The sequence below is a fragment of the Nicotiana tomentosiformis genome, chromosome 12 (genome assembly GCF_000390325.3).
Source record: "Nicotiana tomentosiformis chromosome 12, ASM39032v3, whole genome shotgun sequence".
Lineage (NCBI taxonomy): Eukaryota > Viridiplantae > Streptophyta > Magnoliopsida > Solanales > Solanaceae > Nicotiana > Nicotiana tomentosiformis.
In genome coordinates, this window is record NC_090823.1 from 79,178,927 (window position 1) to 79,206,831 (window position 27,905).

The 27,905-nt window shown below is 39.6% G+C and overlaps 1 protein-coding gene and 1 long non-coding RNA gene across 2 annotated transcripts; one reads left to right on the forward strand and one right to left on the reverse strand.

The window, feature by feature from the left end:
• Nucleotides 1–795: 795 nt before the first annotated feature.
• On the forward strand, nucleotides 796–9,553 carry LOC104118526 (double-stranded RNA-binding protein 1-like). Its single transcript, XM_070190827.1, has 6 exons — nucleotides 796–1,036; nucleotides 7,291–7,389; nucleotides 8,160–8,398; nucleotides 8,688–8,907; nucleotides 9,040–9,105; nucleotides 9,186–9,553. Exons 1-6 carry the CDS (start codon nucleotides 826–828, stop codon nucleotides 9,551–9,553), a joined length of 1,203 nt encoding a protein of 400 aa, XP_070046928.1. The 5' UTR covers nucleotides 796–825.
• Nucleotides 9,554–10,217: 664 nt separating this feature from the next.
• LOC104118527 (uncharacterized) lies at nucleotides 10,218–26,996 on the reverse strand. The gene is made up of 2 exons (XR_011412702.1): nucleotides 26,959–26,996; nucleotides 10,218–10,964 (listed from the first exon to the last, which is right to left on the reverse strand). It is a non-coding gene; the product is annotated as an uncharacterized lncRNA (long non-coding RNA).
• Between the last annotated feature and the right edge of the window lie 909 nt (nucleotides 26,997–27,905).

The following is a 27,905-nucleotide window of genomic DNA, read 5'->3' on the forward strand; positions in this document are numbered from 1 at the left end:
TAACTTTCATTTTATGACACCTTCCCCCTAGCCTTATGTGGAAGGATTAGAAAGAGTAACAATCCAGTAGTACTTTTGCAGTTTTCTATTTCTTGTTGAGTAGTAACATTTTTGTAGCACATCCGTATCTTCTGTTTTTCTTACATACACAAACTCATTCTTTGTTGACAACAGCATAAATTTGTTCACATTACCCCCACTAGTTATCCTATAAGCTCCGATTCCATTATGTCAAATGATAAGAGTTAAGTTTTGGCGCTAGTTATTACATGTCGCTTGCCACGTCAACGTTTGCCACTATAAATTCCATCTTAAAATTGAACTTCTTCTATAGTGCAATTAATATTTTTTTTAAAATAATGTGAATAAACCAATTTTGCACGTTGAATTTACAGAGGAAAATTATGACAAGCAATTCCCGAAAATGGGATTCCCGTCATTTGTATTTTCTACTTAATTCCACATAATTCACTTAGTTTAATATGACAAAAATAAATTGTAGTAACTCTGCTAGTACAAGACATGAAATTAACAAATTAACCCAAGTTAAAACTTAAAAATGGAGATGTCGCCAAATGCTAAAAGCACAGAGCATCCGTACATACACCAACTCAGCTTTGCGATAGTACTGAAACATGATCGGGCAGGGGGATTTTTGTGTGAGTTTGAGGGGGGAGGAGGGGTTCCTTTATGATGTTTGCAAATTTACACCCAAAAATAAAGTTTGGGGTTGGGGGGGGGGGGGGGGAGGGACATTTCTCTGTGTATATTTTATATATGGAACTTGCATGAAAGCAAAAAAGGAATAGCAGAAGCAGAGAAAAAATGTACAAGTCGAAGCTGCAAGAATTGTGTCAAAACAAGAAATGGGGACTTCCTAAATACTGCTGTATGAAAGATGGAGCAGAGCACAACCCACAATTCAAAGCTTCTGTAGTTGTCGATGGCATCAACTTTTACTCTCCAACTTTCTGCAAATCATCTAAAGAAGCCCATAATGAAGCTGCTAAGTTTGCTTTCCTTCACTTTACTTCTGGTACATGATATTATTATATCTCTAATATGTTTGACTATATTGATGCAGATTTAAGTTATATACACACTATTTCTAAACTCTGAGTACGAATATCAGGTGTTTAAAATGTGTAGTCCATTAGCAACTGAGAACAAATGATTGACTCATTCACATTTAAATCCTTGTGTATTTTGCTTCTCTAGGATTATTGGAACTGCATAGTTTGATACATTATCCTTAGGAGAAAGGCTATTGAATAGACAGCAAAGTTGTATGCTTGTACAATATTCGAATAGGAAAATAGCTTCTTCCATTGCTTGAAACATCTACCAGAAACATATTTAAGACTTAGACTTAAAATGCCAAATGAGAGAATTGTTAAAGTGTTCTCAAGGTCTCTCAGAAATAACCTATCTATCCTTCCGTGTTAAGGACAAGGTCTGTGTACATTCTACCATCCCCGTACCCCACTCGTAGAATTTTACTGGACTGTTGTTGTTGTTGAGAGATTTGTTAAAGATGCTTCCTTCTTGATTTCAAGTTCTAATATTGAGATAGAAATCTCGTTTCCTTTTACCATAATGCCGGTACTACATCTGTACGGAGTGAAACGGCATTTTTAATGTCCTATTAGTACTGGTGGAATAGGATGCTTTAAAGCATAACTAAACTTTAAATATACGATATTCAAGGAGCAACAGAAACTGTAGAACTAGTTTTGTCCTTGTTCCGAAACATATACTAGTATAATGTTTTTTGGCTTTGACCTGGATGTGCAGTTGAAATGAACTTTCAGCACTAAGAAATCATCAGCATTACTGTTAGGATCGGATTACCGGGTAGTGCGGAATTTAGCCAAACAACGTTATAATGACAATAACAAAGACAATGCAAGTTGATAATAACGGCAATTAAAGAAGATAAAAAAGACACAAATTTAACGTGGTTCGGTCAAGGTGACCTACGTCCACAAGCGGAGAGAGCAATTTTACTATACCAACAAGAGTACAAAAGAGAGTACAAAATTAGAGTAAATACTCTAATTAGTCCCAAATACCCCAAGAGAATAACCTCACAAGATCACTCCAAAGAAAGGGTTCACACAAGTGTTTCCCAACACTTACTCTCTTACAAAATACTCTATAATGAAATAAAGAGGGAAAAAGAAAGACAAGAGTGTAAAACTCTTGAATTGGTGTGTTTGCAAATGAGGAGAAACTCCTCTATTTATAGCAAGAAATCATTGGCCTAATAGTGAATATTATGTCATGGCAAATGTCATGATCCACAAATTTTGTTATAATGGATATTATGTCATGGCAAATGTCATGAAAATTTGGTCATATTACAAATCTCCATCTTGGCCTAATTCCGGCTTATATATAGTAAATTTGTTCCACCTTCTCCGCAAAAACCCCAATGGGCAAAATCATTCTTCATAAATGCCAATCAAGTTCAGGCAAATCTTGAACTTGGACACTGGAAGAGGTTTTGTGAACATGTCAGCAAGATTGTCTCTAGTGTTGATCTTCTGAACAGAGACTTTTCCTTCAGCAATGGTTTCTCGGATGAAATGATACTTTATATTAATGTGCTTCGTCCTCTCATGATACATTTGATCTTTAGTCAAGTGAATAGCACTTTTACTATCACAGAAAATGGTAATATCATTTTGGTGTAAACTGAGTTCCGCAAATAGACCTTTAAACCATAAAGCTTCTTTGATCGCCTCGGTCGCTGCCATATATTCTGCTTCGGTAGTAGATAAAGCTATTACATGTTGTAATGTAGCTTTCCAACTAATAGTGCAACCACCGATGCAAAATACATAGTCTCTTAGTGATCTTCTTTTGTCAAGATCACATGCATAATCTGAGTCTACAAAACCAACCAAAGTGTTAGTATTTCTCCCAAACTCCAAACATGTGTTTGAAGTACCTCGCAAGTATCTGAGAATCCATTTCACAGCATGCCAATGTGCTTTACCAGGGCAAGCCATATACCGGCTTACCACACTCACTGCTTGTGAAATGTTTAGACGTGTACAAACCATTGCATACATAATACTGCCGACTGCACTGGAATAAGGAACTTGTGCCATGTACCTCTCTTCTTCCTTTGACTATGGGGACTGAGCAACTGATAACTTAAAATGAGCAGCAAGAGGGGTACTAACTGGTTTAGCATCTTTCATGCCAAACCTCTCCAAGACTTTCTCCAAGTACTTCTTCTGGGTCAGAAATAGCCTGTTTGCTTTTCGATCTCTTTTGATCTCCATGCCAAGAATTTTCTTAGCTGCTCCCAAATCTTTCATCTCAAATTCACTTTTTAGCTGACTTTTCAAATTATAAATTTCTGTTAAATCCTTAGCAGCAATGAGCATGTCATCAATATATAATAATAGGTACACAAATGAACCATCATTTAACATCCGGAAGTAAACATAACTATCATACATGCTCCTCGAATAACCATGACCCAACATAAATGAATCAAACATTTTATACCATTGTCTTGGAGACTGCTTTAATCCGTACAAAGATTTCTTCAACAAGCAAACATGATCTTCTTTTCCTTCAATTTCAAATCTTTCGGGTTGATGCATGTATATTTGTTCCTCAAGTTCGCTATGTAAGAAAGATGTCTTAACATCAAGTTGTTCTAATTCCAAATCATACATGGCAACGAAGGCAAGCAAGACACGAATAGAGCTATATTTAACAACAGGTGAGAAAATATCAATAAAATTAACTCCTTGTACCTGACTATAGCCCTTTGTAACTAATCGTGCCTTATACCTCGCATCTTCAACCCCTGGAATGCCATCCTTTTTCTTGAAGACCCATTTGCAACCAACAATTCTTTTTCCTGATGGCGGCTTCACAAGAGACCAAGTACCATTCTTGTGGAGAGACTCAATTTCTTCATTCATTGCAATCATCCACTTGGTTGAGTCAGCACCAAAAACTGCTTCTGAATATTTTGATGGTTCTCCAATTTCTTCAGTTTCTTGTGCAACTGAAAAAGCAAATGCAACATATTCTCCAAACCTTAATGGTTGTTTACCTTCTCTTCTTGGTCTATGTTTGGCTATAGAATACTCCTCTTCTTCTGGTTCAACTTCAGGAGTCTTAACTTCAGGAATTTCAGCTTCTGTCTCAATTTCAGGAGTTTTAACTGTATTTTGCTCCAAAATTGATGAGCTTGGCTCAGAAGGAATGCCAATCTCAATCTCCACCTCGTTCTGTGTACTCTTTCCTTTATCTGTATTACAAGAACTAAAAGACTCTTTTCTAGAATGTAACATAGAAGATTCATCAAAGGTTATATTTCTGCTAATTATAAATTTTGGTGCCGTGGGATCAGGATACCATAGTCGGTATCCTTTCACCCAGATGCATACCCAAGGAAAATGCACTTTTTAGCCCTTGGCTCTAATTTTTCATCAGTTACATGCATGTATGCAGGGCAACCAAATATCTTTAAATAAAAATAATTAGCAGGAGTACTTGAACACATTTCCTCTGGAGTGTTAAAGTTCAAAGGTGCAGAAGGAGCTCGGTTGACAATATAACAAGCTGTAGAGATAGCTTCTGCCCAAAAGGCGTTTGTCAACCCAGCATTTGAAATTATGCAACGAGCCCTTTCCAAAAGAGTTCTATTCATCCTTTCTGCCACACCATTTTGCTGAGGTGTCATTCTCATAGTACGATGTCGAGCAATTCCTTCATTCTTGCAAAATTCATTGAATTCATCATTGCAAAATTTCAAGCCATTATTTGTTCTAAGCCGCTTAATCTGTTTTCCTGTTTGCTTCTCAATCAAAATATTCCATTGTTTGAAATTTAAGAAAACGTCATTTTTATTTTTCAGGAAATAAATCCAAACTTTCCTTGAATAATCATAAATGAAAGTTAACATATACCTGGTACCATCTTTTGATGGGGTACGTGAAGGACCCCAAAGATCTGAATGAATGTAATCAAAAGTACCTTTTATTTTATGAATTGCTGGAGATTTGAAGCTGACTCTTTTCTGCTTCCCGAACATATAATGTTCACAGAACTCCATATTTTCGGTACTTTGGCCACATAAGAGACCTCTTTTGCTGAGGATGGAAAGACCTTTTTCACTCATATGCCCCAATCACATATGTCACAATTTGATGATGTCAGAATCCGATTTATCTGATATTGAAACTGCAGTAGCACCTGTAACAGTAGATCCCAAAAGAGTATACAACGTACCAAATCTGTGTGCTTTCATGATCAGAAGAGCACCATGAGAAATTTTCAGAACTCCAACTTCACATGTGTACTTGCACCCAAGAGATTCTAGAGTGCCCAAAGAGATGAGATTTTTCTTCAAGTCACGAGCATGTCTAACATCGGTGAGAGTTCTCACAACACCATCGTGCATTTTGATTCGGACTGTACCTTTTTCAATAACTTTGCAGGCAGCATTGTTGCCCATCAAGACAACTCTACCTCCAATAGATTCATATATGGTAAATAAATCCCGACTGGGACACATATGATAAGAACAACCCGAATCTAAAATCCACTTATTGTTAGATTTGAAACTATTATTAGTTGCTAAAAAAATAGTTCCCTCAGTCTCATCAGCAGCTACACTTGCTTCGGCAGTGTCAGTATTTTTGTGCTCATTTTTCTTTTCTGTATGCTTTTCTTTGTTTTTCAATTTAAAGCATTCAGAAAATAATTTGACCTTTCTTATGACAATATTTGCACATGACATTTCTGTATCTGGATTTTGACCTTGATTTAGGTTTCTCACTACTTGAATCTTTCTTATTGGATCTACCTCTTATGAATAAGGCTTCCCCTTGGTTCCCACTAGTTTCCCCAGTAATATCTCTATCTATTTGTTCTTTTGATTTTAAAATAGATTTGATATCTTTATAAGAGATATTATCCTTTCCATAAAGCATAGTATCTTTTATATGTTTAAACGACTGGGGTAAGGAAACAAGCAATAACACAGCTTGATCCTCATCTTTGATTTTAGCATCTATGTTACTTAAATCCATAAGAAGAGAATGAAAAGTATCAAGATGTGTAAGTATAGAGGTACCTTCAGCCATACGAAAATTGTAGAGTTTTTGCTTTAGGTAAAGCCTGTTTTCTACTGTTTTTTCATATATAGGGCTTTAAGCTTTTCCCATATGTCTTTGGCTGAGCTTTCTGCTGCAACTTCACGCAAAACCTCATTTGAAAGATTTAAAATAATACCTGCTTTTGCCTTTTTGTCTATGACGGCAAACTCATCGTCTGTCATTTTATCCGGCATCTTCTCTTTTCCTTGCAGTGCGAAATCTAAGCCATCCTAAATTAGGATAGCTTCCATCTTTAATTGTCAAATTCCGAAATTTGTACTTCGGTCAAATTTCTCAATATAAGACTTTGTTAGAGTCATTTTGGCTATTTAAACTAACCCGATTAGATCTGGCTCTGATACCAATTTGTTAGGATCGAGTTACCGGGTAGTGCGGAATTTAGCCAAACAACGTTATAATGACAATAACAAAGACAATGCAAGTTGATAATAACGACAATTAAAGAAGATAAAGAAGACACAAATTTAACGTGGTTCGGTCAAGGAGACCTACGTCCACAAGCGGAGAGGAACAATTTTACTATACCAACAAGAGTACAAAAGAGAGTACAAAATTAGAGTAAATACTCTAATTAGTCTCAAATATCCCAAGAGAATAACCTCACAAGATCACTCCAAAGAAAGGGTTCACACAAGTATTTCCCAACACCCGCTCTCTTACAAAATACTCTATAATGAAATAAAGGAGGAGAAAGAAAGACAAGAGTGAAAAGCTCTTGAATTGGCGTGTTTGCAAATGAGGAGAAGCTCTTCTATTTATAACAAGAAATTCTTGGCCTAATAGTGGATATTATGTCATGGAAAATGTCATGATCCACAAATTTTGTTATAATGGATATTATGTCATGGCAAATGTCATGAAAATTTGGCCATATTACAATTACTGATATAAGACTGATAACCTCATTGGTTGTGAGTATACTGTGACTCTGACCTCTATTTCTCTTAGTTGTTGATACAGAAAGCTATATATCTAAGTATTTTCTTCTCGTTGGGTTGTCTAAAGCATCTGGTTATTGTTTTGCATGGATCAAGTTATTGTCTTTACACTAAGGAAGAGCATCATATTCATATTTGGAAAGAAGTTTATGTCTAGTTTATGTCCTATGCTTTTCATGCTTTTCTCTACTTACTATTAGGTGAGTCACTTCCAACTATGGAAAATAGTGGAGTAACAAAAATTGAGGAAGCATGCCAAAATCTGCGGGATTATCTAAATACTTCTGAGATCAAGCAAGGTGAAGAGGTTTAGACAGATTTATTGATACATAATACACTTCAATTTATTTTTTTTGGTTGAGATTTTGGTGTCATTATCATTGCTTTTGCTTCTTGTTCATCTAAGAATCCTTCATTATAATTTTCTTTTTTGAAAATTGTTTCTTCTGTTGTAAAACCTTGCTGCACATGGTGCTTTTGTAAATTTTTAAAGTAACTAACATCTTTCTCTATTAATTATTAGGTGGTTCACTTCCAGCTATAAAAGATATTGGACTAGCAAAAATTGAGCGAGCATGCAAAAGTCTGCAGGGTAACCTAAACATTTCTGAGATCAAGCAAGGTGACAATCTTAAGATGGTTTTCTATTTCATTGATAAAAACACACTTCAAATTTTTTTGTGTCATTACCATTGTTTTTGCTTCTTATTCATCTAAGAGTCGTTCAGAAGAAGAAAAAGTTTCCTTTTGTTGTAAAACCTTGTTGCAAACAAGAAGCACTTCAGTATTTTGTGGACTCTATTACTGCTTTATCACATGATTTTTGTTTTTGTGTCTTCCAAGTAAAGTACATTGAGAAAAATGAGGTTTCACTTGGTACTTAAAGCAGAATTGAGTTCTTTTCAGTAAAAATAGTAAAAGTTTATCCCCATGTAGTGTATGAAGTACCTTCTTCAACTCTATTTATTACTAGTATTAATTTATTTTTGGCAGGTATTTTGCAACTTTATCTTCTATTCCATGTAACTCTGCTTCTCTTTTGAATATCTAAATTATTGCTTTATTACAGAAGATTCTCACTATCAGTGCAAGAAGAAGCTGCAGATGTACACAAAAAGAAAAAAACTTGGTGAACCTGTGTACCATAGTAAAAGGAAGAGCTCATCTCGTGATCTTCACTTTGAGGCAACAGTTACAGTGGCTGGTGAATTGTTCAAAAGTCCTGGAGCATACAAAACTGCAGAAAAAGCAGAAGATGCCGTTGCACAGCACGCGTTGATGACACTGGTAACAGTTGCTTTTCAAAAGGTAAAACCTTTGTTAGCTAAGTAGTACCTGACTGGTTTGTTTCTACTACCTCCCGTTCACGTTATTTGTCGTTTTGGCAAACTGAATTTGCTCCAAAATATTTGACGTTTCAGAGAAATACGAAGCATTTATTAACTTTTGTTTTTTCAAATTCACCCTTGCTGCTCTAATTAGTGGATTGTTAATTTAAGTGAGACGCATAAGAGAGACCAAGGGTAGTTTATAAAAGAACTATTATAATTAAGGCTCTTAACATGTCTTTCTTGTTTTTTAATTCTTTTTGGCCCAGAGTAATACCGGCAATTACAAGAGTTTCCTTCAAGAACTGGCACAACATGAAGGACTTTGCTTGCCTGAATATAAAACAATCAGGATTGGTGAGCCTCGCAATCTAACATTCTTCTCAAGTGTAGAATTTGAAGGAGAAGTGTTTCACGGGAATGCTTCAAAGTCCAAGAAACAGGCAGAAGAAAATGCTGCCAAAGTTGCTTATATGGCGTTAGCAAAATGTAAGTATTCTTTTTTCAGGCTAATAGATGTTTGTCTTGAGATTAACTTAACTATGACATTTTAATGCAGTTGGAAGACTATCAAAAAAGTATACCTTTTTTAGAGTAAATTGACATCTTTCCCAATTTCAGGCAAATCCTTCCATACTAGTGATCCTTTGACTGTGTCCTCGGACTTGGAAGACGAAGAAAAGGAAGGTAAAAGGTGTTCAAAGTTTTCTGTACCTTGTACTCGTTCAGTCTTCATATGAATGACTAAGTATTTGTGTCTTTGGCAGATGAAGAGATGGTTCACTCTAAACATACATCTGCACAGTCCATAGGTGCTGAAAAGTTTAATGCATCTTCACTTTTGCATGAGCTCAGTGTAAATGAGAATTCACCTTCTTCAATGGAATCAATGTTCCATTTACATAAAGAAACTATATCATCATCTGCAACGACACCAACCCATTCCTCTACTGTATCAAATGCAAATTCTAGCGCGGGGAAGACTGCAGAAACCAAAAGTTACCTCCTTTGTAACAGGGTCAGAGTATACAAATCCATTCCAGATGAGGTCTTCCCCAAGGGTACTGTTGCGCTTCCTATTGGTGAAGATAAGTGGGTTGTTGTGAACTTGGAATTCCCCAGTGAGAAAGTGTAGCTAATTAAGTATTACAGTACAGGCATGTTACTTACATTTATCGTCCTCTTAAACATAGAGGCTAAACTGAAACAAGGATGACTATAGTTACTGTATATTTGAAGAACTTTTATGTAATATTCTCTGATAACCGTTCTGTTTGGGATGTTAAGAGGCTATTAATATGATATTAACAGTTTAAGTCTTTGTTTATGCACCTAGTTATTCCTTTTGATCTGTTTAGTTGCGAGTGCTGTCTTCTTTAGGAATAGGTGAACAAAACATGACTTTGGGCATGGACATTCGTCCTGTTCCTAGTATTGGTCTAGTCTAATGTTTTACACTCTCTCTCTCTCATGTGGTGATATGCATTAGCTGTATCATGTACGACAATCTTCACATGCGATGATAGATCAGATTTAACTTTTCAGGTTATTCTTGCTATACTTGCACTGGAGACAGATCATTGCATAATGTGCTTGCATATAATGATTGCTGCTTGATGGTTACAGGCCTCAGATGCAAATATTCTGATTCCTGATCCCATTTCCCCTTATAACAACCTTTTCTGCTCTATTTGCCGAGTTAAAAAAATGAACACTTAGGACTTGGATTTGGTCATTTGCTCTCCTCTTTAGTGAGCACGAATGAGATACAGACCATTTTACCTCATTAGCACTTATGATTTATTCAAATGATGTTTTTAGATTCATATAAATTGAGTGATTACAGTTTAGAAATTGAATGTCATAGCTGGGAGGGAGGAAATGCAAATATACCAACCAAATTTAGGCTACAGAAAGTCTAGTTTCATATCTTCAGCTTCGTTCGCAGACTTCATCATGTTGACAACATATATAGAAGCTGATACCAAGAACCAACAGAGCCACTAGTGTCATTTTCATCATTCTCCTTGGCTCCTTCAGGTTTGCAGCCAAACAACTAGAATTTCTAGTCGTTTCATCATCCGTCACATCATCAGTCGATTCACTGTAAGAACTACTTGAACTACTTTTATCTGTTGAAGATTTTTCTGGAAGATTTTTAATTTCTGTTTGCTCATTGGTTTTAGTACTAGTGTAGTTTCGTTCTTCTTTTGCTGGCTCTTTAGCAGGGGTATTATCAGCATTATCTTGCTTAGTAAATTCATCTCTTAAAGATGTCTTGTGTCTTTTAGCAGGGGTACTCTCAGCTTCTGCGGCTGGCAATTCCTTGTCCCTTTTCACTGCTGCTGAAGTTATTAGTTTTGGCTGTTTAACATGAAGAACGCCGTTTTCAAACTTTGCACTGATATTGCTTTTGTCACAATTTTCTACAGCAGGAAAGTCCTTGTGAAACCTCTGCCATTTGTTCTGCCCAATCGGACTTTGTCCCTAATCTTCAGAATTCCTGTTCTTGTAAGTTGAACTCTTCAGCTGTTCCTTCTTGAAACCTGTGGAACTTCAATCTTTATAAGTATGTTATCATATATGAAATCAATATTTTCCAGAAGATAATCTTTTAGGCTACCTATGAAAATTATGAAGAAAATAACAACAATCTGATGTGATGTTTGTATACGGTAAAAATCGGTTAGTACTTCGTACGAACAGGTTTAAATGGTAATACATTGGATCGGAGAACCGTCTTCATAGTATCAGGTTAAGGTCTAAAATCAGGTCACCAAGTTTCGAGCCCGAAGGACCGATCAATGTCGAGCTCGATGTTATTATCAGGCTTGATGCTATTATCAAGCTCGAATCCAAGTCAAACTATGATGCAAAGTAAAGTTATCGAACTTATGATTCAGAGACTGACCAACACTGACCCTGAATCAATACAGGGATTCAAGTCAGAATCGAGCTCGAGTCAAGACCGAAAACTCGAGTCGATATCGAGCTCATAGACAAGAGCCGTTGCAATCCCATTAGAGGAGAGAATCCTGGCAAGAATTATGGAAAAACTGATTTATCATGGGTCTCCCACTATGGATTTTTAATTATATCTAAAAGTAGGATCCTCCATTATAAATAGGATGGCTACATTTCTGTGAAGGGTAGTTCTTTGCTTATATTGTAATTCAAGCATCATATTCTCCTATATTCAAGAGTTATTCTTTTAAGCTTCATAAATTGATTCATCTTGCTTAGTCCTAAAAATCATCTTCTTTCCAACCTTGTTTATTTTGCATTCTTTGCAATCCATATTTGATATTTTTATTTATCCTTACGATTTGTATTAAGCTATATCATATATCCTTATAACTACGTAAAAATTCAACTCTATCCGTTTTTCGTGTAAACAGTTTGGCGCCCACCGTGGGGCTAAGGATAACAGTAGTTATTTGATACAAATCTGCAAAAACACACCATTTTGCCCTTAGTATCTTGGATTTCGGATTAGCAACGACCAACTATCAATCAAATGGCCTTACCTAAAGACAACGAAGCTGGTCTTCAAGATAAGAACAACAACTTGACACCCAGTACCGAAAGACCACTTGTCAACGCCGTTGGAGCTCGAATCGAAGTGCCGATAGACATCAATTCGCATGTGGCCATTGAGGCGAACCTACATTCTGAACCCGAAAATAGCATTCATGGTGGCACTCGGTCTGCAGCTCGAGATACCCATAACGTCAAGGTAAACGACGTCAGCTTGCGTATGATTTTCGAAATGTTGCAAGCTCAACAAGCAGCAATAGCTCAGTTGCAAAGTCAAACCCAGATACCGAGTAGACCGGAGCCCAGTCAACCCCGAGAAATCGCCCATACAATGGAACCAGCTATAGTGAAATCAAATGAGCAGGAGTCGGGAACTAATTCCGAAATTGCTAAGATTTTCGAAGAAATGACCAAGCGAATAGAATCGGGAGAAAGTAGGATCGAAGCAAACGGCAAAAAGTGGAAACATACAACTCCAGGGTTGATCAGATCCCGGGGGAACCACCAATATTGAAGGGCTTAGATTCCAAAAAATTCATACAAAAGTCTTTCCCCCCAAGCGCGGCTCCTAAACCGATCCCAAAGAAGTTCCGCATGCCCGAGATTCCTAAATATAACGGAACTACCGACCCCAACGAACATGTCACCTCATACACATGTGCCATCAAAGGGAACGATTTAGAGGATGATGAGATCGAATCCGTATTACTGAAGTAATTCGGTGAAACCCTTTCAAAGGGAGAAATAATATGGTATCATAATTTGCCATCTAATTCTATCGATTCTTTTGCTATGCTTGCGGATTCCTTCGTAAAAGCACATGCCGGGGCCATAAAAGTCGAGACCAGGAAGTCGAACCTGTTTAAAGTAAGACAAAGGGATAACGAGATGCTAAGGGAGTTCGTGTCTCATTTTCAAATGGAACGAATGGATATACCTCCAGTCACAGACGATTGGGCTGTTCAGGTTTTCACTCAAGGTTTGAACGAACAAAGTTCGACGGCTTCACGGCGGTTGAAGCATAACTTGATCGAGTACCCAGCTATCACTTGGGCCGACATGCACAATTAGTACCAATCAAAAATTAGAGTCGAAGATGATCAGTTGGGGTCTGAACCCGCTGCTCGAAGGGATATCAATCGAGAATAAGGTCCGATCAGGGATCGATACCGACCGTATAACGGAAACCACAGAATCAATGAAACGAGACGTAACCTCGAACAAAGCAACAAAAGAAGTGATCAAGGTCAAGGGTCTCGGGGGCTGATGAACAGAAGTGGGTTCGACATGCCTACATGATCTAAGGAAGCGCCTTGGCTATCGGAGTATAAATTCAGCATTGATGCATCCGCCATCGTGTCGGCTATCGGACGCATCAAAGACACTAAATGGCCTCGACCCATGCAGACCGATCCTGCCCAAAGGAATCCTAATCAAATGTGTGAATATCATGGCACCCATGGCCACAGAACAGAAGATTGCAGGCAACTAAGAGAGGAGGTAACCGGGTTATTCAATAAAGGGCACATTCGAGAATTTTTAAGCGACAGGGCAAAGAACCATTTCAAAAATAGGGATTTCGGCAAGAAAAATGAACAAGAAGAACCATAGCACATCATCCACTTGATCATCGGCGACGTCGATACCCCTCAAGGGCCGATGCTTAAACGCACTGAGACATCGATTATGAGAGAAAAGTGATCTCGAACTCAGGATTACGCACCCATAGGAACTTTGTCCTTCAATGATGATGATGCAGAAGGAGTCATACAACCTCATAACGATGCATTGGTAATATCCGTACTTATGAATAAAACTAAAGTTAAGTGTGTGTTAATTGATCCAAGTAGCTCGGCCAATATCATTAAATCGAAGGTTGTAGAACAACTCGGTCTATAGGACTAGGTCATACCCGCAACCCTGGTTTTAAACAGATTCAATATGGCATGTGAAACCACTAAAGGCGAGACAATTCTGCCGATAAACGTGGCTAGACCATCCAGGAAATGAAGTTCCACGTAATCGAAGGTGAGATGAGGTACAACGCCCTTTTTGGAAGGCCATGGATCCACAACATGAGAGCTGTACCTTCGACCCTACACCAGGTTCTTAAATTCCCAACATCGGGGGGAGTCAAAACAGTGTACGGAGAACAACCGGCCGTGAGAAAAATGTTTGCCGTCGAAGAAGCAATTCCGATATCCTCACCCTCATCAACTAAGGGATCGAACTCAAAAGGGGAACAAGATGCCAAAGAGCAATCACATATGTCAGCTTCAACCCAACCAGAAAATCAGAAGATGGAGGTAGATGATGATCAAAGGATTCCTCGATCCTTCGTGGTTCCCGATGATTCCGATGCTACCCAATCAACGATTGAAGAATTGGAGCAAGTCGTACTAATTGAGCATTTACCCGAACGAAAGGTATACCTAGGAATGGGATTAACCCCCGAACTCAGGAAAATGCTTATTTAATTTCTTATCGATAATATAGACTGTTTTTCTTGGTCCCATTTAGATATAATAGGGATCCCACCAGATATAACAACGCATCGGCTAAGCCTGGACCCTAAGTTCAAACCGATGAAGCAAAAGAGAAGACCCCAGTCCGAGGTAAAACATACATTCATAAAGGACGAGGTAACTAAATTTCTCAAAATAGGGTCCATTTAGGAGGTAAAATATCCCGAATGGCTAGCCAATGTAGTTGTAGTCCCTAAAAAAGGGAACAAACTTAAAATGTGTGTAAATTATAAGGATTTAAACAAGGCATGCCCCAAAGATTCTTTTCCACTGCCTAACATCGATCGCATGATCGATGCCATGGTCGGCCACGAGGTCCTTACTTTTCTCGATGCCTATTCCGAGTATAATCAAATCCAAATGAACCCGGAAGACCAGGAAAAGACTTCATTTGTCACCAAGTATGGAACATATTGTTATAATGTGATGCCCTTCGGGCTTAAAAATGCAAGATCTACTTACCAACGCCTAGTAAATAAAATGTTCGAGGAACAAATAGGTAAATCAATGGAAGTTTATATTGATGACATGCTAGTTAAGTCCCTACGCGCAGAGGACCATTTGACTCATTTGCAGGAAACATTCGAGATTTTAAGGAAATACAACATGAAGCTTAACCCCGAGAAATGTGCTTTCGGGGTTGGTTCGGGCAAGTTCCTCGGCTTCATGGTATCAAATCGAGGGATCGAGATTAACCTCGATAAAATCAAGGCCATACAAGACATCGCCATCGTGGACAGTGTAAAAGCCGTGCAGAGGCTAACGGAGCGGATTGCTGCCTTAGGCCGATTCATTTCAAGGTCGTCAGATCGGAGTCACAAATTTTTCTCTCTACTCAAAAAGAAGAACGATTTCGCTTGGACCCTGGAATGCCAACATGCGTTAAAGGAGTTAAAGCAATATCTATCGAGCCCACCACTACTTCATACTCCAAAAATAGACAAAAAACTTTGCTTGTACTTGGCAGTATCGGAAATCATGGTAAGTGGCGTCCTAGTTCGATAAGAGCAAGGTACACAATTTTCCGTTTATTATGTAAGTCGAACCTTAGGAGAAGCAGAGACTAGATATCCACACTTAGAAAAATTAGCACTTGCACTGATAAGTGCCTCTAGAAAGTTAAGACCGTACTTTCAATGTCACCCCATATGCGTACTGACCACTTACCCACTTCGTAATATTTTTCACAAGCCCGAACTATCAAGCCGATTGGCCAAATGGGACATCGAACTCAGTAGGTACGATACCGAATATCAACCCCGTACGACCATCAAGTCTCAAATTTTAGCGGACTTCGTGGCCGATTTCACGTCGACCCTCGTACCCGAAGTTGAAAAGGAACTCTTATTGAAATCGGGTACATCATCATGGACCCTTTTTACGGACGGAGCTTCAAACGTAAAAGGGTCCGGGCTAGGAATCGTTTTAAAGCCGCCCACGGGTAACACCATTAGGCAATCTATCAGAACTACTAGGTTGACTAACAACAAGGCCGAGTATGAGGCCATGATTACAGGTCTCGAACTAGCTAAAAGCTTGGGAGCGAAAGTCATTGAAGCCAAATGTGACACTTTACTAGTGGTAAATCAAGTAAACAAAACCTTCGAAGTTCGAGAAGATAGAATGCAAAGATATTTGGACAAACTGCAGGTCACTTTGCACCATTTCAGAGAATGGACTTTACAGCATGTTCCACGAGAACATAACAGTGAGGCCGATGCACTTGCAAATTTGGGATCATTGGTTGAGGAAGGCGAGATAATCTCGGGGATTGCCGTTCAACTCTCGAGATCCGTGATCAAAGAAGGTCATGCCGAGATAAATTCTACAAGCTTAACCTAGGATTGGAGGAATAAGTATATTGAATACTTAAAGAATGGAAAGCTCCCATCAGACCCTAAATATTTGAGGGCCCTACGAACCAAAGCTGCTCGATTCACATTGACTGCAGATGGAACATTATACCGAAGGACATTCGATAGACCATTGGCAGTATGCTTAGGTGTAGGAGACACCGACTACAACCTACGTGAGGTGCACGAGGGCACTTGTGGAAATCACTCTGGTACCGATTCATTAGTCTGAAAAATAATCAGGGCAGGGTACTATTGGATTGATATGGACAAAGATGCGAAGGAGTTTATTCGAAAATGTGACAAATGTCAGAGGTTTGCACCAATGATCCATCAGTGCGAAGAGCATTTTCACTCAGTCCTATCCCCATGGCCATTCATGAAATGGGGAATGAATATCGTCGGTCCTCTGCCATCGGCCCTAGGTAAAGCTAAATTCATTTAATTTATGACTGACTATTTCTCTAAATGGGTTGAAGCACAGGAATTCGTGAAAGTAAGAGAAAAAGAGGTTATAGACTTTATCTGGGATCATATCGTATGTCGATTCGGGATACCCGCCAAAATAGTGTGAGACAATGGGAAACTGTTTGTTGCCAGCAAAGTGACAAAATTCCTCGAAGATCACAAAATAAAAAGGATATTATCAACACCGTATCACCCCAGTGGGAACGGATAGGCCGAATCAACGAACAAAACTATCATTCAAAACCTGAAGAAAAGGTTGAACGACGCTAAGGGAAAATAGAGAGAAATCCTACCCGAAGTTCTTTGGGCATATCGAACAATATCAAAATGTAGTACGGGGGCAACCCCGTTCTCCTTAGTATATGGCGCCGAAGCCTTAATTCTAGTCGAAGTCGGGGAACCCAGTGCCAGATTTCGATATACAATGGAAGAGTCAAATAATGAGGCTATGAACACTAGCCTCGAATTATCGGATGAAAAACGAGAAGCTGCTCTCGTCCAATTGGCCGCCCAAAAGCAGCAAATCGAAAGATACTACAATCAAAGAACCAAGCTTCGCCATTTTAAACTCGGGGACTTAGTGCTAAGGAAAGTCACCCTCAATACCCGAAATCCAAACGAAGGAAAACTAGGACCGAACTGGGAAAGACCGTATCAAGTTCTCGAAAATGTCGGAAAAGGATCATACAAGCTCGATATTATAAACGACAAACAACTATCAAGCAATTGGAATGTGTCGCACCTAAAACGATACTACTGCTAAGGTACGACCCCCCCATATTCGTTTATATTTCGAAACTAACCCCTGCAGGAGTCAGATCAGGAGCTAGGATGGATCTTTCAATACAAAGCTCTAGGTCTGAAAGCACGCGTTGTACTCTTTTTTTCTTAGACCGATTTTATCCCAAATAGGTTTTTCGGCAAGGTTTTTAATGAGGCAACAATTGATCGTGCTAACTTAGAGCAATCCAACAGTATCCAAGGCTTCTTTACAATCAACCTCGAATACTGGCGGGCCATTACCCGGAAATATTTCAAGTGTTCGTACAAGAAAGTTACTTCACAACAATAGGGTTCCGATAGGAAAATTGTAAGATCCAAATGGTCAAAACGAACCATGCTCGTCTAGGTTACTCGATCCCTCGTACAAAACATAATCACATGTATAACGACATGAAAAGAAACTTCTTTGCCCATATCTCATGTCTTACAAACCATCCTCTATTTCATGATCTACTACGCAAATAGGTTCAACGACCGACTATTACCCCACAAATTGGGGACAACCACTTGACTATTAAGCCTATGGGCTATATTACTTCGAGTTCGAGCAAGGCACTCACTCGAATACTAAAGCCTACGAGCTACTCTTATCTTGAGTTCGAGAAATCACTCACTCAATCATTAAGCCTACGAGCTACGTTACTTCGAGTTCGAGCGAGACACTCACTCGAATACTAAGCCTACGGGCTACTCTTATCTTGAGTTCGAGAAATCACTCACTCAATAATTAAGCCTACGGGCAACATTACTTCGAGTTCGAGCAAGGCACTCACTCGAATACTAATACTACGGGCTACTCTTATCTTGAGTTCGATAAATGGGCTACTCTTATCTTAAGTTCGGGAAATCACTCACTCAATCATTAAGCCTACAGGCTACATTACTTCGAGTTCGAGCAAGGCACTCACTTGAATGTATAAGCCTACGGGCTACTCTTATCTTAAGTTCGAGAAATCACTCACTCAGTTATTAAGCCTACATGCTACGTTACTTCGAGTTCGAGCAAGGCACTCACTCGAATACTAAGCCTACGGGCAACTCTTATCTTGAGTTCGAGAAATCACTCACTCAATCATTAAGCCTACGGGCTACATTACTTCGAGTTCGAAATCACTCACTCGACTACTAAGCCTACGGGCTACATTACTTCGTGTTCGAAATCACTCACTAGACTATTAAGCCTACGGGCTACATTACTTCGAGTTCGAGCAAGGCACTCACTCGAATACTAAGCCTACGGGCTACTCTTATCTTGAGTTCGAGAAATCACTCACACAATCATTAAGCATACGGGCTATATTACTTTGAGTTCGAAATCACTCACTCGACTATTAAGCCTACGGGCTACATTACTTCGAGTTCGAATAAGGCACTCACTCGAATAATAAGCCTACAGGCTACTCTTATCTTAAGTTTGAGAAATGGGATACTCTTATCTTGAGTTCGAGAAATTACTCACTCAATCATTAAGCCTATGGGCTACATTACTTCGAGTTCGAGCAAGGCACTCACTCGAATACTAAGCCTACGGGCTACTCTTATCTTGAGTTTGAGAAATCACTCACTCAGTCATTAAGCCTACGGGCTACGTTACTTCGAGTTCGAGCAAGGCACTCACTACAATACTAAGCCTACGGGCTACTCTTATCTTGGGTTCGAGAAATCACTCACTCAATCATTAAGCCTACGGGCTACATTACTTCGAGTTCAAAATCACTCACTCGACTACTAAGCCTATATGCTACATTACTTTGAGTTCAAAATCACTCACTTGACTATTAAGCCTACGGGCTACATTACTTCGAGTTCGAGCAAGGCACTCACTCGAATACTAAGCCTACATGCTACTCTTATCTTCAGTTCGAGAAATCACTCACACAATCATTAAGCCTACGGGCTACATTACTTCATGTTTGAAATCACTCACTCGACTATTAAGCCTACGGGCTACATTACTTCCAGTTCGAACAAAGCACTCACTCGAATAATAAGCCTACGGGCTACTCTTATCTTGAGTTCGAGAAATCACTCACTCAATCATTAAGCCTACAGGCTACGTTACTTCGAGTTCGAGCAAGGCACTCATTCGAATACTAAGCCTACGGTCTATTCCTATCTTGAGTTCGAGAAATCACTCGCTCAATCATTAAGCCTACAGGCTACATTACTTCAAGTTGAAACTCACTCACTCAACTACTAAGCCTACGGGCTACATTACTTCGAATTCAAAATCACTCACTCGACTATTGAGCCTATGGGCTACATTACTTCGAGTTTGAAATCACTCACTCGACCACTAATCCTTCGGGCTACATTACTTCCAGCTCGAAAACGCTCACTCTGATATAAAGGCTACAAAATCTAAATTCGATCGAATTTCCTAAAGCCTTATGAAAATATTCATAAGGCATGAATAAAACGAAATCTTCACAAGACAAAAAATAAAATAGAGGCAATATTGGAAAAGAAAAGATATTTGTATATATTTACAAGATTATTTACAACATCCGAAATAGAAACTAAGGGACTAAGTTTCTTGGGTTTTCCCAGGGGCGGTCTCTTCTCCATCGGGCTCCTCCCTGCTCTCGGATCCGCCCTTGCTCCCATCATCATCATCATTATCATCGTCATCATCAGAAACCAAGGCTTCAGCATCGGCTTCGAGCTCTTTAGCCCTTTTTATCTCTTCAGTGAGGTAAAAACCTCGAGCATGGATCTCCTCGAAGGTCTTCCTTTGAGATCGGCACTTAGCAAGCTCAGCAACCCAATGCGCTCGAGTGTTGGCAATCTCGGCTGCCTCTTTTGCTTGTATCTGAGCAGCTTCAGTATCGGCCCGATAAACGGCCACGAATGCATCCGCATCGGCCCGATAAATGGCCATGAATGCATCCGCATCGGCCGATAAATGGCCACAAATGCATCCGCATCGGCCTTTGCCTTTTCGATGTCATATTCGGCCTTAGCAAGTTCAGAAGCCAACCGAACCTCGAGCTCCTCTATTCTTCTAACTTAAATCGAGCTTTTCTCCTTCATACCTTGAAGTTGGTTTTCAACTGATGATAATTGGGCCCGAGCAGCCTCTTTCTCTGCAGCAAAGCAGTCCATGCCATCTTTCCACTTCAAGGACTCCGCTTGTATCACATCGACCTCCTCACAGAGTTTCCCGATCATCTCAATTTTCTACTACAGCTGTGAGACCGAAACATTATCCATAGTTCAGTTATCAAGCCCATAGGCTTTTAAAAGTATCATTACCTGCTTAGACAGATCAGTCTGATCTTGGTGAGCCTTGGCCAACTCAGCTTGGAGATATTTTATTTCCTCTCCCCTTTGCCCTAAGAGGATTTTAAGGGAGTTCCTCTCCTCCGTGACCTGTTGAAGATCGGTCTCGAACTGATGCAGCTCAGCTCGAGATCGAGAGCACGCTTCTCGATGAGCCACCACGACCTGCGAAGAAAGAAGAAAAGAAGTTAGGAAAGAATAGCAAAACATAAAAAATAAAGAGAGTTAAGAGCTTACTCGATTCAAAGCTAGCTGCACTTCACAGAGAAAGCCCGACACATCACTGGGGCCAGCAGCGTCCAAGACCCCCATAAACAGATCACGGAAAGGGTCCTCCCCTTCGTGAGACCGACTCATCTCGAGGGCCCCCAAATCTTGGGCTTCCTAAATAGCCCCTCCGGAAAAGGCAGGGAGAGTGGATGAATCTCCGATTACTATTGCCCCCGGCGAATCACTTGGGGCGTTCTCCTCTGTTCGGAGAGCTTCAAGATCAGCCCCTTCCGATGTAACCACCATTTGTTGACTTTGGTAGGAAGCATCCTTGATCTCTAATGACTCGGGAACCTTTCTCGAACCTTCCTCTGATATATCCTCGGTCCGAACGGAGCCTTATGAATCAGCATCGATTTAACCGCATTTGGGGCATCAGTGCTTTTCTTCTTTCGGACCGCCAATGCGGACCCGTCATTTTCTTCTTCTTTGTCTTCATCCCTTAGACGCATAACTGATTCTACTATCAAATGAATGATATTCTTCTTCGGCTTACGAGCCGCCCTCTTCTTCGGTTTTGGATCTTCGGTAACGAAGACCCTTTTCCTCTTATTTTCCTTCACCGTCTTTGGAACAGAGGCCGAAGCCTCTTCCTCGACGGACAAGGGCCTCAAAACCGCATCTTTGCCCACACCTACATACGGAAAAATTTATTAAAAGTAGATGGAAAGCATCTCGTTAGAACTACCAAACAATACGAGAAAGAGGCTTACCATAATTCTTGGCCTCCCATCGGCCCTTTGACAAGTCACGCCATGAGCGCTTGACATATGTGGAGGTCGAAGCCATATCCCGTACCCAGTTCTTGAGATCGGGAACTACGTCGGGCATCCAAGGAAGCGGTGCATCACAAAAAAGGGGATATCGGTGAGAAAAGAAATGAAAAGGCAAAATAGTAGGAGATAACAACAGAATTACACTTACGCTTCATGCTCCACTCCTCGGGAAAAGGCATTTTTTCAGTTGGAATTAGGTCTGAAGTCTTTACTCGGACGAACCTGCCCATCCAGCCTCGATCCCTGTCCTCATTTATGCTTGAGAATAGAGCCTTGGTATCTCGACGCTGAAGTTTTATTAACCCTTCTCGAAAAAGGCGAGGACGGTACAATCGGATGAGATGATTGAGGGTGAAAGGAATCCCCTCGATTATGTTCATGAAGTATCGGATCAAAATAACGATCCACCAAAAAGAAGGATAAATCTGGCCTAGGGTTATTAGGTATTTACGACAAAAATCTATGATAACATGATCTAGGGGACCTAACGTTAAAGGGTAAGTGTACACACTTAAAAACCCTTTCACATGAGTAGTAATATCCTCTTCGGGAGATGGTACTATCACTTCTTTGTTCTCCCCCAGTTACAATCTTTTTTTATCTTCTCGATATACCCCCCCGGTTTTCGAATAAATATATCTCGATACGGGCTTACATCGGCCGGGAACTAGCGAACCTTTATCGTGTTTGAAATCGGAGGTAAGAACACACGTCGCCGGAACGTACTCCTCGGGCCGTGGATCCACCGGTGTTTTGTCGGTGGTGGATTGGTAAGAAGAAGCTTTTTCTTTTTGGGGGACTATTTTTGATGTCTTCACCATCTTTGGATTTAAAGAAGGTGATAAAGATTTTGTGGTTTTTAAGAAGAATTTTGCAAAAAAAAATCACTGATCTACGAATGAACTCAGAAGAGACGAAAAGGAACTTAGAAAATTTGGAAGATTGAAGACGTAAAAGTGATAAATGGTGAAAGGAAGAGCTATTTATAGATTGAAGAAATGGCGGTTCAATATCAGCGGTGGCTGACCACCTTCTGACACGCATTAAATGCCTTGGGAAGCTAAACCGACAGATAACTATCACGTACGTCATGGTCGGGTTCAGTGTAAACGTCAGCTTATATCTGATCGAGCCGTTGTGAAATCATGTCATTTATCGCTACATCCTTCCCGAGAAAGGAGGGGACTATCTGTATATGGTAAAAACCGGTTAGTACTTTGTACGAACTTGTTTAAATGGTAATACATTGGATCGGAGAAGTGTCTTCATAGTATCAGGTTAAGGTCCGAAATTAGGTCACCAAGGAGCCCGAATGACCGATCAATGTTGAGCCTGATGTTATTATGAGGCTCGATGTTATTATCAAGCTCGAATCCAAGTCAAACTATGATGCAAAGTAAAGTTATCGAACTTATGATTCAGAGACCGACCAACACTGACCCCGAATCAATACAAGGATCCGAGTCAGAATCGAGCTCGAGTCAATATCGAGAGCTCGAGTCAAGACCGAAAACTCGAGTCGATATCGAGCTCATAGACAAGAGCCATTGCAATCCTACTAGAGGAGAGAATCCTGGCAGGAATTATGGAAAAGCTGATTTATCATGGGTCTCCTACTATGTATTTTTAATTATATCTAAAAGTAGGATCCTCCACTATAAAAAGGATGGCTATATTTCTGTAAAGGGAAGTTCTTTGCTTACATTGTAATTCAAGCACCATATTCTTCTATATTCAAGAGTTATTCTTTTAAACTTCATAAATTGATTCATCTTGCTTAGTCGTAAAAATCATCTTCTTTCCAACCTTGTTTATTTTGCATTCTTTTCAATCCATACTTGATATTTCTATTTATTCTTACGATTTGTATTAAGCTATATCACATATCCTTAGAACTACGTACAAATTCAACTCTATCCATTTTTCAGGTAAACAATGTCAATACATGACTTCTCAGATATCTCAGATTTGGCATTTTCATCTAATTATTAACATTTCATTTGGAGAATGTTAACGTTATGCAAAGCATAGTGAGAAAATCTCATCTAGAAGTTTAGCAAAATATTATTTTTAAAGAGTCCCGTAATTTCTCATTATGTTGTAATTTAGCAGTAGGTGCACTAAGACTCGTACTATATATTTTTTATATAAAAAATACAAATAAATTTTAAAAAGTATGTGAACATATTAGGAGGTGCGCCCGCTACTTTTAAATTTGAATCATTTAAAAATTTCTTTCCATCTAGAATCAGGTGGGGAGCCTTAACTAAGGATAAAGCCTAAGAGTTGGAGGGGCGGTTATCGGCTATGGGAGCTTGGAGCAGTAGTAGTGACGCGAGCACTATGTGGTCAGCGACAATAGATTGTATTAGGGAGGCTGCGAGAGAGGTGTTAGGAGTCTCGACGGGCGTCTCTGGTGGGCACAAAGGAGACTGGTGGTAGAATGAAGTAGTTCAAGGTAAAGTGGAAGCTAAGAAGGCGGCGTACCTGAAGTTAGTGGGGAGCACAGATGAGGAGGAGAGGCGAGCATGCATGGAGAGGTATAAGACATCTAGGAAGGAGGCTAAGCTGGCGGTCACAGAGGCTAAGACTGCGGCTTATGGTCGTATGTACAAGGAACTGGGGAAAAAAGGTGGGGAGAAGAAGTTATTCCGGCTGGCCAAGTTGAGAGAGAGGAAGGCACGGGATTTGGACCAAGTGAGATGCATCAAGTACGAAGATGGTAGAGTATTAATGGAAGATGCCTAGATTAAGATGAGATGAAAGACTTACTTTCATAAAATTCTGAATGAAGAAGGGGATCAGGATATTGTGCTAGGCAAATTGGAGCATTCCGATAGTCACCGTGACTTTGGATAATGCAGGCGTATCGAGGTTGACGAGATTCCGTTGGAATTTTGGAAGTGTGTGGGGAGAGCAGGTTTATAGTGGTTGACTAGGTTGTTTAATTTTATTTTTAAGGCGAAGAGGATATCAGATGAGTGAAGGTGGAGTACGGTGGTCCCATTGTATAAGAACAAAGGTGATATCCAGAGTTGTAATAATTATAGGGGTATCAAATTACTGAGTCATACCATGAAAATGTGGGAGAGGGTGGTTGAAGTGAGGGTAAGGATGACAATGTCTATATCCGACAACCAGTTCGGGTTCATGCCGGGTCGTTCAACTACAGAAGCTATACACATTGTTAGGAGGTTGGTGGAACTGTACAGAGAAAGGAAGAAGGATCTGCACATGGTCTTTATTGACCTAGAGAAAGCGTATGTTAAGGTTCCTAGAGAAGTTCTCTAGAGATGCCTGGAGGCAAAAGGTATGTCGGTTCCCTACATTATGGCGATTAAGGACATGTATGATGGGGCTAAGACTCGGGTTAGGACAGTAGGAGGCGACTCTGAGCATTTTGCAGTTGTAATGGGGTTACACTAAGGTTCTGCGCTCAGTCCGTTCTTATTCGCCCTGGTGCTCGACGCGTTAAAACACCATATTCAAGGGGAGGTGCCATGGTGCATGCTATTCGCCGATGCCATAGTTCTGATTGATGAGTTGCGAGCCGGTGTTAATGAAAGGCTAGAGGTTTGGAGACAGGCTCTTGAGTCTAAGGGTTTCAAGCTGAGCAGGACGAAGACGGAATACCTGGAGTGTAAATTCAGCGTCGAGCTAGGGGAAGTGGGCGTAGATGTGAGGCTTGAATCACAGGTCATCCCGAGTAGAGGCAGCGTCAAGTATCTTGGTTCGGTTATCCAGGGGGGAGGGGAGATCGGCAAGGATGTCACACACCGTACTGGGGTAGGATTGATGAAGTGGAGGTTAGCATATGGAGTCCTGTGTGACAAGAGAGTGCCACCAATACTCAAAGGTAAGTTCTATAAAGCGGTGGTTAGACCGGCCATATTGTTTGGGGCTGAGTGTTGGCCCGTTAAGAACTCACATATCCAAAAGATGAAGGTAGCATAAATGAGGATGTTGAGGTGGATTTGCGGGCACACTAGGATAGATAAGATTAGGAATGATATTATTTGGGAGAAGGTGCACGTGGCTCCTATTGAGGACAAGATGCGGGAAGTGAGGCTTAGATAGTTCGAACATGTTCAAAGGAGAAGTCTGGATACTTCGGTACGGAGGTGTGAGCCACTGGTTGTGGAGGGCACGAGAATAGGTAGAGGGCGACCTAAGAAGTATTGGGGAGAGGTGATCAGACAGGATATGGCGAGGCTCCAGATTTTCGAGGACATAACACTTGATAGGAAGATGTGGAGGTCGAGTATTAGAGTTGTAGGTTAGGATGTAGTTGAGTTTTGACTTACTTCGTACCATTGTGGGACTAGCCAGGTAGGGGTTTTGTCTAAGATAGCTAGTGACAATGTTGTGTTTTACTACTTCGCTTTTCAGTACATGTCCTATTTACTAGCTATCGCTTTTGCTTTGCATCTTTCTTCTGCATTTCATGGTGTTCCTATTTTTCCTATGATTGTTGTGGTGATACTAATATTGTCTCCTTTTGTCCTTTTATTTTTTTGTTTTCTTGAGCCGAGGGTCTTTCGGAAACAGCCTCTCTACTCCTTTGGGGTAGGGGTAAGATCTGCGTACACACTACCCTCCACAGACTTCATTAGTGGAATTTTACTGGGTTGTTGTTGTTGTTGTAGAAAAAAGACAAATGTATTGCATACATCGTGTTGGTGGATGGAGGAGGGATATGGATAATCAACGATGTCAACAACTATTATGCCTCAATTCCAAGCAAGTTGGAGTTGGCTATATGAGCCTTTCACTCAGTATCGCTTCATTATTATATTATATAGAGGTGCGCCCACTGCCTTTAAATTTGAATCATTTATAAATTACTTTCCGTCTAGAAAAAGACAACTGTATTGCATACATCGTGTTGGTGGGAGGAGGAGGAAAATGGATAATCAACGACGACAACAATTACTATGCATCAACTCCAAGTAAGTTGGAGTCGGCTATATGAGCCCTCACTCAGTATCGCTTCATTATTATATTATATAATCATACTAATGACAGGAATGACTTAAAGATCAGCACCTGGAAGATTAAGGTGAAGAGTGTCAAAGTGTTATTCTGTAGCAGTTGCAGCTCCCTTTGAATCCATTTTTTGTGTTTCTTTTCTTTCTTTTTTGCTAATATGTAATCTTTCCTTTTATCTTTTGTTCTTTGTTCTTGTTGATAGAAAGGATGAAGCTTGTAGGTTATATACACACAAAAGAATAATTATGAAAGAGAACTTTAATTTCTTGAGATGCTTTCTGTTTTCTTTCAAAGTACATAGTATTCCTTAACTAATTTCCATTACTTTGTTTATAAACCTTTTCTAATTTACTCTACAGGGTTTTCTTGTAAAATTATAAATTAAAGCTTGAGAAGAACTCCTAATGAGGAAACATGAAGTGTAGGAGTAAAGTTTGAGGCTCAAATTTTTAGGAATTGGTAAATGGGGATACAGAAAGTTCATAATTTGTTACAAGGAAATGGTAGCAGACACTATGTATATTCTCTCTTTAATCTGACTCACATTTCACCTTTTTCTTGTTTACAATTAATTAGTGAAATCTTTATGCAAATAGCCGGCCATATTAATTATTTATTTATTTTAGTCATATATATAGATTATATATTGATTATATACAATTATGCACATGTAATATATAAATTATGCATATATTATATATTCACTGACTATTTTTAATTTAAGTCATAGGGTAGACGGCTATTTAAATTAATTCCTTCTTAATATTAATTTCCAATATTCCTGGTCCTCCTTTAGAATTTTTGGAAAGGTCAGCACCGATTTTTCTTTTCAAATTTCCAGTTCCCTTTTGAAAAAATTTCCCACAGAAGTTTGAGGTATTCTTTTCTTATTGTTAGACTTCATCTTTTGGCATGGGAGAGTCGGAATAATTTCTCTTTTCTCCGCCCTTTTTCTAATTTGTTTACTCTTTTGTCCTTAATAGATCTACTTTATTCATTTTTCT

Excerpts from the sequence above, each read along its gene's own strand:
- LOC104118526 (XM_070190827.1), top strand. The coding sequence starts at position 826 with ATGTACAAGTCGAAGCTGCAAGAATTGTGTCAAAACAAGAAATGGGGA. Across the intron at positions 1,037-7,290 it reads TTTCCTTCACTTTACTTCTG|GTGAGTCACTTCCAACTATG; the intron begins GTACATGATATT and ends ACTTACTATTAG. Across the intron at positions 9,106-9,185 it reads GGAAGACGAAGAAAAGGAAG|ATGAAGAGATGGTTCACTCT; the intron begins GTAAAAGGTGTT and ends TGTCTTTGGCAG.